The sequence below is a fragment of the Hevea brasiliensis genome, chromosome 15 (genome assembly GCF_030052815.1).
Source record: "Hevea brasiliensis isolate MT/VB/25A 57/8 chromosome 15, ASM3005281v1, whole genome shotgun sequence".
Classification (NCBI taxonomy): domain Eukaryota; kingdom Viridiplantae; phylum Streptophyta; class Magnoliopsida; order Malpighiales; family Euphorbiaceae; genus Hevea; species Hevea brasiliensis.
In genome coordinates this window covers 73063638-73074956 of record NC_079507.1, presented here as the reverse complement: position 1 = coordinate 73074956, position 11319 = coordinate 73063638, and the positions used below count along the sequence as shown (strand labels likewise).

Here is an 11319-nt window from a genome sequence, read left to right as displayed (position 1 = left end):
TTCAATAATTAAATGATTTTGAACCCTACCACTGAAGAGGAATCTATCATGTTTGTATGGTAGCATATTGTTGTATATGATTCTTTCTCTAACTAGTTTTAAAGAGGGTACTATGTGGCATATGAACTTGTTTGAATAATAATTAGCTGTGGAAATTCGTACTAGTGCTGCAATCAAACTTTCAAACTTAAAATGATGCTATATTCACAGATGATGAAGATGAGATTTCCGCTCACTGCATGCGATATCACAGAGATTCTGCATTTTTTTTTTTTTGTTTCTATTATTGGAGTTTGATCATCATTTCATTAACATGATAAGGTCTTTCTAAAGTAGCAAAAACTAAGTAGCATTTTATATTGTGACATCAGATAATAATTTATTGATTACAGACTAATATCGTCAGATGTTGCTCATTTGATAGATTATTTCGTACGCAAAATGGGCAGTCCTGCAATGGAAATGTCGGTTGGGTGATCCAGTCCAACTTTGATAATGAAGAGTAGGCCCAGGACCAAAAACTTGTGAATCCATAAGGTGCCCCTGTCTTCGACTTTTGGGCTTTTGAAATCTCATCGGCTTATAAACCAAGCATTGAAAAAAAAAAAAAAAAAAAAAAAAACTGACATTACCACGCATGTTAATCCAATTAGTAAGAATGTGAGTCTCATTGCATTAGCAATCAGATTTAATTTTATATGAGAACACCTCAAAATTCTTTACATGTCTATGGGGGAAAGTGCACCCTTAAGATTTCTCGAATGAGAAAATTAAACTCGATATACGAAAACTGACCAGAATAGCATAACTGTAATATACCAAGAAAAAGAACAACAATCGTAACATACTTTATAAGCAATCAATTTGGGATATCTAATTGCTTGGAAAGATTTTTTTTTTTTTCTTTTTCTTTCTTTGTTTTTAAGAACTGGCTCAAATTTGGTCAATCATGATGCCATTATCTTAGTACGTATCCACAGACAAAGGGAGAGAACCATCTACCATGGCCTAAAATGGGAACACGTATCTAACACAGAGCGAGAAAAACCACTCCATAATATTATTTCATTAGAATTTAAAAAAAAAAATTGCAGGACTTAATATTTGGAATTGAAGGAGTTAGGAGTACAAAGTTTATAATATTTATGTTTGTTCACTTTATAATAAAATTATAACATGATATTAAAATTCCAGGGCAAGAACTTTGTTTTTTTACTGGAACTATTTAAGGGTTAAAATTAATCATTTGATTTTTTTCAAAAAGAAAAAGAAAAAGAAATTGTAATGCTGAAATTGAGAAGCCTTTGATTGGCCTTATCAATCTCCTTTTACATGGATTATAGTGCAAAGTTGGAACATTCTAAAGGCAGTGTAGTTGGATTTTGGCATGGCTAAATCTAACTTTCCACTCGGCAAAACTAAGCCTCTGATACACTTTTAAGGCACACAAAGGGACAGGTGGAGATTCAGATACGTGTACAAGACTCTTCACTACAGCATAGTGTTTTCTTCAAACACAAAGAAACCCCACGAGTGTCTCACTCTGCTATATACCTAAAAACAATGCTGCCGACACCAAAATGAGCCTTCAGGCAAAAGGGAAGTCAGTGAATATAAAAATTATATGGAGAGGGGAAATTTGCCATTGGAAGTGTATAAAGCACAGATGATTGGTGAGGTGGCTTTGCTTCATCTACTACAAGGGAAAAATGGCTTGAAAATGACATTGCACCAATGCCCAAATGTGTGAATTGCATGATTGCCCTACAAGGGAATGCGAAAAATTTGTCTTAGCAACAGTGGCCTTATTAAGTTCACCCTTGTCTAAGCAAACTACACAGTTTTTTCTGTTTTTTTCCCTTTTCCCTCCCATTCTCTCACTTACATGAGCCACACCCACCTCTCCAAATGGGGTGGCTGCAATCACTCCTCTCTCCATTGAAGAAGCTGTGGTTTCGTATGCATTCAAATCCTAAAAAGAGTATGTTTTTGTTCACATTCACTGCTATATGTAGCTGCATTTTCAGTTTGGGTATCTTCTTTGTGGTGCTAATTTCTGCTTGTTTTTACTCTTTGCTCACAGTTTAATTTATCATTCTTAATATCCTTTTTTTCTTTCCCTTCTCTCCTTCTTGGGTTCTTTGCTTTTATTGAAGAATGAATCCAAAATCATCCCAGCAATCACCAAATTTTGCTTCATTTTCATTACCAATCTCCATTATCTTTCTTATTTTTCTTCTCTAATTTCACATTGGCACTTACATATTCTAATTGCTTGAAATAATTAAAGATAAAACGTAGGCAACTTCCATTTCTTTCTATTCCGATTGCACTTAACAAATCATTCATCTATGACCAATCTGCTTTCCAAGTTTTTGGTTGAATGAATTGTATTGTCTCTCAATTCTCAAAAAGATTTCTTTAGTTTTCCTGCAATGTCACAATTTTGTTAACAGAAACTTGTTTAAAATTTCTCAGGAAGAGGGATATACATTCTATATGAGGATGTGAAATCTTGTCCCTATGAAGATGTTCATGTCCTATGGTCAATACTAGTGGAATCAAATGCACCTTCCTTGCCATCAAAACAATGAAGGCGTATACTCAGTACAGAGTTTACAAAAATTTAATGAGAGATGTCCAGTCAATTTCATGTACATAAAATATTTATGATGTTTAATATACTCTGGTGAAAAGGCCTTTTTGTTTTCTATTTTTGCCTTCTAAGTTTCTTGTCATCTCAGTTACAAACTATACTAGAACATCACTTTCCTTGTTTCATTTTTATTTTTATTTTTATTTTTTTTTTCTCTTTTTAATTTGTAACTGGCCTTAACTACTCTAATACTGTGTTTATTCAATAATCCTAAACGTGCTTAATACTTAATTAAGAGGGATTGAGTGAAGGGCAACTCTAATCTTATTCTATTTTAGCTTCTAATTATTGTTGCTTTGTCAGTTTCAGCAGTTGGGGATAGCAGTTTGTTTCTTGTTTTCATATCCTCCTAAAGTTGACCTTTGAAAACTATAGAATGGATAGGACAACCTACATGATTTTCCAATTATTCAATAAAGTCTTATACAATCAAAACCTTACTGTTCCATATACTTTTGTTCTAGAAATTGGCCAAATAGACAAAGAAAACTAGTTTTTGGTTAATTATATAATTGTGTTTGGTTAAGGCAACAATTTTCCCCCTTAAATATGCATCACGTTTTGAATTAACAAAATCTACATAACTTTGAACATGCTGCTAAGGAATTTAAATTAACAGACTTTACCTAACAAGATAATGTATTCCAATTCAAGAGTTGCTTTCTAGATTTAAATAATTGATTTTCAATAGGGAAAAGGCTACCTAGTTAAGTACTAAAGAACTGAAAATTTTCTTCTATCTTATATAAAGATGAATACAAGGCAAACAGAAAACATGAAGAAGAAGTTTCTTGCCTATGCCATATTAATTGTTAAGAAATCAAACAATGACTAGATTAATCTTTCCCTTAATTTTTCTAAGTTTTTTTTTTCTTTTTTTTTTTTTTTTAATTCATACTGGGATATATTTTATGTAAGTGTGGGTCAGTGATGACATGCTTACCCACACTGATGTGAAAAATGGGTTTTCTTTTTTAGATGCCAATTGAAATTGTTGGTATTCCAAATTTATAACCCCTTTAATCTAGCATGGTCGGCGCAAGAACCTTTTTTTTTTTTTTTTTATCATCGGCAGGAGAACATTAATTTGTCGATGAGTTGCTCCCAGCAAGCCACCTCATGCCCTTTCTTTCAGTCTTACAAGACTTTCAATAATAAAAAGACTGGAACCCTGTGGCATTTTTGAACCATGACTTGGTTCTTTAGTCAAGCACAACTGCATGAATGAAATCGAAACTGCTAAAATCGAGGCAGTTTGGTTATTACTCTCTCTCTCTCTCTCTCTCTCTTTGTTTTTTTTAACCTAAGCCATTTATATATTAATTAAAATTTTTTAGTTATATTTGACCCTCAAACCAATTAAATTTGTTAACCAATCTAAAAGACTAATTAATTAACAGGTTCGGTAATATAAACTGGAAAATATCAGCAACACAAATGACTATATTAACCACCAACATACACATCGAGTTCTCTTGGAACTTTTGATAACTTAAAGAAAATGCAAGAGTTATTATCAAAGTGGTCAAGGGCTTCTCAATAGAGCAGTAGCCATGAGTTACATAAAAGCATTTATGAAATCTTTTTTTTTTTTTTTTCTGGATAGGAATCTATGACATTCCTAATTGGAAACTGAGTGCAAACCTGGCAAGCAGGATGCCAGTGAATAATGATATAACTGTCCCTTGTATAGAGGAATCCTAGGGAATTCTTCAGCAATGCTTCAAATTTGAAAGGCCTTTCAATTAACAACAGTTCCGCATAAAATTAACAAATTTTCAGCCAGAAAAAAATGAAAAAAGGTAGAAGATTTAGAAGCAATGCTCCCATCTGGATTAAGATCTCTCATGTTTATATAAACATGACCTATCATGTTTAGGTCATATTTAAGCAAATCTAAATTACAGGTAAGGGATTTCAGATAATTAGGACTTAAGCATTACTAGAAGAAATTAAGAAACAACCGAAAATACGTATTTGGAATTAGGCACTTCATTTTGGAAGCCAAATGTTTGTTATCTTCTTTCTTCTGCTACTGCAAGCCATACTTCAAAATTTCACAATATGTTTATTCTGCATGACCTAATTCAATCCTCAAAACTTATGAAGCAAATATCTAGATGGCTATGTTGGGACTTGTGAGCAAGATAATCATGATAAACGATAGAGAAACAAATGGGAAAGTGATGTATGAGCACATGAGGATGCAAGGTATTCATACACAGTGATAATTGGTTCGAAATAAGAAAAAAAATAAATTATAAAATTTTTCCCTCAAATGGTTTTTATTATGTGGTACAGTCAAGCCTTAATAAATGAAACTTGCAAGGCTCATGTCACGGTGTTTTACCGCTTGAGAGATCCCAGCATTATAAGGCTGATGGAGATGAGCGGTCAACCACGCCTGGCAGCCAATCGTTAAAGTAATCTAGGCAGCCTGTCTCTACTTGGGAGAGGGCACCAAGGGGAGTTACAGTAATCTGAAATGAATTCAAGTATTCTGTTAATTATGGACAATGTTATCCAGATAAGTTTCAACACATAAAACAATGATGGTGAAATACGCACATATCCGTCCCGAAGAAATTTGTGATCTGTATCATCATCATCAACTTCCTCTCCCTTTACCTGTAAGAATTGAAGGGCCAAACATTTCTTAAATTTAAGAACACAGTATTCTAAGAAAGAAAAGGGCAGAAAGAAAGATTAGAAATTTTAACATTCCTCAAGTAGTGTGTTTTCTAATGAGCACATAACAATTATCTGAGCTATCCATAAACAGTAGCCCGAATCAACTACATTTTCTTTCATTTTGAATTGCTGATTGATAATAATGTAATCAAAATATTTAGTTCAAACTGAAAAAGTTCAATAATTTGACATTAGTCCTTGTTCAATTGATTCTATATTCTATAGGTCCACTTGTTGAGCCATGTGACCTACCAATCCAATTCTGCTCACTGGGAAGGATGCCTTCCCCTCCCAAATATGAGCAGAAAGTGGTCTTAGGAGAAAAGGAAAGGAGATAAAGAAAATCTTAAAAAGGAAAAATGTGATGAAGGGGTAAGGAGCACACTGCATTTGTTATCCCAAATGACAAAGAATCTCACCCATCATTTGTCCAGGTAAAAGTTTTACCTTTAGACAAAAAATTGCAAATAACACTATGACAGGAATATCTATTAAGCAGAAAAATGGGAACAAAATTAAATAAATGGATGAACATTTACTAAAGAAAGGAACCCACTTCTCTCCTAAACCACATATGTTCTTGTGCTACATTTGATGCACCAGTTTCTGTTTGCACAGCTGAATTTGTGTCCATTGTCATTGTTGATAACATTTTCCCTCCTTCTGTGCCAGAAGTAACTTGCTTCCACCCCATCCTGAATATGCTTTTACCCTGCTTAGTCAGCTTATATCCCTTATAAAGGCACAAGAAACAGCAAAAACACAGAACCACGTTTCAGTTTTCTTGCCTAACAGAATCACTAATAATCTTATGATAAGCTACTAAGCTATAATGCGACAGGGCATATGCTCCAAACTAAGAAGGATGTACATGCAACACATAAAAATATAAGAATGACAAATAAAATGGGTTGTGACACCAGCCCTCCTTTCTGTCATCAGACTGACTCTTTTTTCATACATCCCACCAAGAAAAATAAAATTAATCTGATATGGGCAGACAAACATATTTCAGCTAAAAAGCAAGAATCACATAGATCCAATCTACATGTGCAAGTGCACGAGCCTGTACATTTAAGGTTTATAACTGACAGTTCCATTAGTTCAAAACAAACTGAACCATGCACAAAAACAATTTATAAATCAATAAAAGAACATGTCAAACAGGATTCAATTGACGGTTTAGTACAAACTGAGGGGAATTATTTTAAAAAATTTCTCTGATTTTTTTCCATTAATAGTTCCTGATCTGGCTTCCTTTTCTGCCCAAGGTTTCCATCAGCATTCACCAAGATGCGAAATGAAATGAAGATGCATCCAATAGAAATGTCAATGCTAAAATGTTCCTTAAGTTTATATGCATCACTGATACTGCAATATTTTAACAAGCTAGCCTGAAATTTACCTTATGATTAGCAACATTTGTTGGTAAATCAATATTCAGAAAACAACCTGAAGGATAAGTTTGATTCTTAATCTCAACAAGAACAGCACCTATGATAGGTGTGCAAGCTTCAGCTGCAATTGTGAAGTCCTGAATAGTGCTTTTACCTCCAATCCTACAGGCACCAAAAATAGTCATATGGGAGAACAAATGACCCTTTTTGCATGTTAAAAGAGCTAAATAACAATTTCCTGAGGTCCAATTTCAATTGTAAAATAGTTAATATGAACAAAATCCTTCTCACTGATCTGGACAAAAGAATTGAAAATATGTCTGCATACCAATCGTATGAAATGGAGACAGAAGGTATATCATTGAAGAAGGCCTCCCGAGCACCAGCAACAGTACCAGAGTAAACACTGAAATTTTATTGAGGTATCCATAAGCATAATCTGTGCAGGTAACTAAAACAAAAATACATTGTGGCAAGATACTCATAAGCCCCAGTGGTTACAGGGACACTATCTTGTTTGATCGCCTAATGTTAGGAAATGCTTCCTGTCCCCCGAACTCAATTTCTGTTCTCTTACAAAATTTTAAGAGAGGGGGTGAAGGAAGGAAAAGGAGAAGGTACAGTGAGGAAATGGAATTATGCAGCTGAAAATTTTAGGAAAATAAGAAAGGTACAGAAATGTAACACTACTAACATGTGATAGCCGCAATTGCTCCCCATGTTTATACCACTGATTACCTGTTTGAAGAAATAGGAAAATATATTAGCACCTTCATACAGCAGCTTGTTGATCAACAGAACCTAAACATGTAAAAAGGATGTGTGCAAGTATATTGTTCAGCGCAGAGCAGAATGTGCAACAAAGTGACCTAAACTAAGAAAGATTAGAGAATATTGATTAAGGAGTAATATTGTCTTGTCATTGGTGATTGCAACTCCTAAGCCATGAAAGTGAAACTACGAAAGTCATTTGGTAGGGACACATTATAGAAGAAGAGAAATATATACATTCAAAAATGGGAGCAACAAGTTACAATATTAAATAAATCCACTCTAGCAGTTGGTTAATTCAGATTTCCATAACTAAAAATTAAAGCACATAGCTACCAGATCAGGAATTGTAGGAAAGAGTGCTTTGGAGACTCCTAAAGAAGCACAATCAGCTGGAGTGCCTGCAAATTATATGTAAAACTTCAATTTTTCTAGAAAAAAAATACTTAGAATGAATCTAAAAACAAGAATTAGTAGTAAAAGTAGTAGATGTTGAATGATGGTCCATAATTACTTAAATGAATCTAGAAACAAGCATTAGTAATAAAAATTGTAGATGTTGATTTATGGTCCGTGTTCTTAAGGAAGAAAAATAAAAACTCAAGAGTCAGTCTATGAATTCCACGGGAATTAAAATAAAATAAAATAAAATAAAATCATGAGGAAATTAATGCTTTTTTTCCCCTACTAAAAACAATGAACTACGTAGAAAGAAGAAATAGTAGAAACATAAACACAGACAAATTAGTATATGAAAGCATTCAGCATAATGATAAGTGCACACAATCACTAAAACCTCGGTAGTTATAAATTGTTCATGATCAGTTAGCATTCTGAAGTCTTTTATTCCACTAAACAAATAGCCTTCTGCATGATATAAAATATTGTGAGGAAGTGTTTCAAAAATAATTGTTTGAGAGTTCAAAATCAGTATCAATAAATTCCATGCGAAAGAATGATCAGGAAAGAATAGGAAACAGATAAAGTTGATGCATGTTTATATCCTAATACTTAAGTGAGATTTTAACTAAGATGAGGAGCATATAAAGAAAAACAGACCAGAAACTGCAAAGGCCGTTGCTCCTTCAATGTATACTCGCCTAGCAGATATGGGATGGCGCCAAGTAATAGAATGACTGACGGCCGATTTTTCCCTGAAAGTTGTTAAACAATAAACATCATCAATCCATTCGAAATTGCATAGCAATTCTAGAAATTACAGTTCTTAAATTCTTCATAAAAATAATTTTATCAAACAGTTATCGCACAAAAATATCACAGATAGCTTATATTTACAGAAATGTCATTCTCTCATTTAAAGAGAAAACTACAATTGAAGTCATAATTCGAGCAATCGCAGCTTAGAAAGTCAGAAGTCAAAATAAACGCACGCACGTACAGGTATATGAGGATAAAGAAAGAAAAGATAAACGTACGAATCAGGCGCGCAAACCAGTACGTGGAAGCGATGAGTGGAGACGAGGACGCGAACCAGAGAAAGAAGTCCTGGTGCGTCAATACCGTCGTCGTTGGTGACCACGATCGTCGGCTTCTGATTAGAGTTCAAAACGGCAGTATCTTCCATTTTTGTGGACGGATGTAACAGCAACTGAGATCCTGAGAGGAAGAAAGGAAGGAGAGTGCGTTTTGCAAACGCCAAAAGCAAGAAAGAATGTAGTTGGTGGATTGAATTTAACACTGCCTCTATTTCATCTATTCTCAAATGCAGATGCTAATCAATCATGGCAGCCCACTGGTGTGGGAATATTTTATTTTTGCTTTCTTACCAATTGGAAAGGAATGGCAACGGGTGCGACCCGTAAGAGTGCAGATCAGGGCGGGTGGATTTTTTGACAGCGATGTCAAACAATTAATAATAATTATTAAAAAATAAATTATAAATGAGAAATATATAATTTAAATAATAATGATTTTTAAAATTATTATATTTAAAAATATAATTAGAAGTAATCACGGTTTGATTTCAAATTGACACCAAATCAAAACTAATTTGATTAAAATCAGAATGAAACTAATCAAAATCAGAATCAATTTTGAATCAGACTAAAACTGTTTTTCTATGGTTTGATTCATATTCATATTTTTCAGGAACTGAGAATTGACGGTTTCAAACTAGATTGAATCAAAGGTTTCGAATAAGATAAAATCGGCTATTTAAATACAAAATAATTAAATAAATACCTCACCTTACTTCTAATTCATTTATATATATATATTATTAATTATCTACACAATTATTCTCTACACTCTTTTTAATTCTTAATACTTTTTCAATTCTTCTCAAATTCTCTAAACAATTATTTTCTACACTCCTTTTAATTCTCTGAATCCTCTGAATTTTTTTACTTTATTATTTTATATGCTCACTGAAATTTTCAATACTATCTCAATTATTCTATTATTATTTTATATCCTTAATAAAATTTTTAATACCCTCTGTTTTATTTTTTTTCTCTTTATACTTTTTTAATTATCAATTATCATATAATTTTTTTTAAAAGGCAAGCAATTGAATTAGAAATTTTGATTTCTCTAAATCTTAAATAGATACATAGGTCAAATTAAATTCATACATTTTTTTCTAATTTCTTTAAAAAAAATTAATTTCATCTCTAATTTTTTAATCAAATTCAAGTATTCATTTATTAATTTTTTCTTAAAAATAAATTATTTTCATTCTCTTTTTTCTTCTTTTATTTTGATTGAAATATTTATAAGAAAAATTAAAATATTTTTACAAATATAACTTATATTATAAATCAATAAATTTTTTTTTTTTTTTTATCTAAGTCACCCTTAAATCGCTCTCAAATTATCTTTAAATTATCTTAAATAGTTATTTTTTAAATCACCTTTCCAATCGTTTTAAACCAAAACTTGAACCACAATCAACAGTTTATGAACTGTCTTATAAATCATCTCCTAATGATTTAGTTCAAGTTCATTATTTCATTAAACTTGAATTGACGATTAAGTAATCGTAACTTACGATTCTTGAATTGTAACCACCCCTATTTATAATTATATAAAAATAATTTAATTTTAGCAAACAATAATACTGTATTATCATGGGCAGGTAATGGAAATTCAGAATGGAAAGGTCAACTCTGTTCCCACTACATTAAAGTTAGAGTATGATAATGAAAAATTAATAAGATTTAAAGCGGTTCAGAAATAATTGTTTCCCTAACACGTTATATCACTTTTATATATTTTATTATTTATTTTTCTTTTGTGTTAATTCTTATTTTCTCTGAGTTAACCTTTTTTATAAATTATTATTTATTTTTTATTATAGTAATATTAATAATTTAATTTTTTATTTAAAAAATACATTAATTAATTTTTATATTGAATTTTTCCAATTATTTAGTGATTAATGACATTTTGAAGTTTTTAAAGAATAGAGATAAAATATTATTATTATTATTATTATTATTTAATTTCTGTATTAATAATTTAATCTTTTTGTTTTGACCTTTAATCGCCAATACTTAAAATAGTATAAAAAATAAATAATTAACAGAAATTAATATATTTTTTAAAATATAAGAATTAAACTATTAATTTTATTATAATATAAAATTTACATATATATATATATATATTTTTAAGGCCACTGCGTGCCGACAACTGACCTTTGGGACGGCCTAAGCCCACAGCTCAAATGATTTGTTTAAAAACCATTGGCCCATGTGTCTGATATGGAAACCCAAACAAAGGAGAGTTCCAAAATTGGGCTTCCAATTAGACACAGGTATTCAAACATACGTTACTGATTTT

At 31.8% G+C, this 11319-nt stretch overlaps 1 protein-coding gene and 1 long non-coding RNA gene across 2 annotated transcripts; one reads left to right on the top strand and one right to left on the bottom strand.

Annotated features, from left to right (window-relative positions):
- The first annotated feature begins 1581 nt into the window (after positions 1–1581).
- LOC110671067 (uncharacterized) lies at positions 1582–2781 on the top strand. Its single transcript, XR_002498012.2, has 2 exons — positions 1582–1981; positions 2479–2781. It is a non-coding gene; the product is annotated as an uncharacterized LOC110671067 (long non-coding RNA).
- Positions 2782–4792: 2011 nt separating this feature from the next.
- LOC110671066 (uncharacterized) lies at positions 4793–9348 on the bottom strand. Its single transcript, XM_021833440.2, has 9 exons — positions 8952–9348; positions 8575–8669; positions 7852–7916; positions 7439–7482; positions 7073–7150; positions 6753–6906; positions 5904–6080; positions 5225–5284; positions 4793–5136 (listed from the first exon to the last, which is right to left on the bottom strand). The coding sequence occupies exons 1-9, from the start codon at positions 9098–9100 to the stop codon at positions 5026–5028; spliced, it is 933 nt and encodes a 310-aa protein (XP_021689132.2). The 5' UTR covers positions 9101–9348; the 3' UTR covers positions 4793–5025.
- Between the last annotated feature and the right edge of the window lie 1971 nt (positions 9349–11319).

Bases quoted from the DNA above. Each gene is read 5' to 3' on its own strand.
- LOC110671066 (XM_021833440.2), bottom strand. From the start codon at position 9,100: ATGGAAGATACTGCCGTTTTGAACTCTAATCAGAAGCCGACGATCGTG. The intron at 8,670-8,951 runs GTACGTTTATCT...AACAACTTTCAG, and splicing joins CTGGTTTGCGCGCCTGATTC to GGAAAAATCGGCCGTCAGTC. The intron at 7,151-7,438 runs GTTAGTAGTGTT...ATAAAATTTCAG, and splicing joins AGCAATTGCGGCTATCACAT to TGTTTACTCTGGTACTGTTG.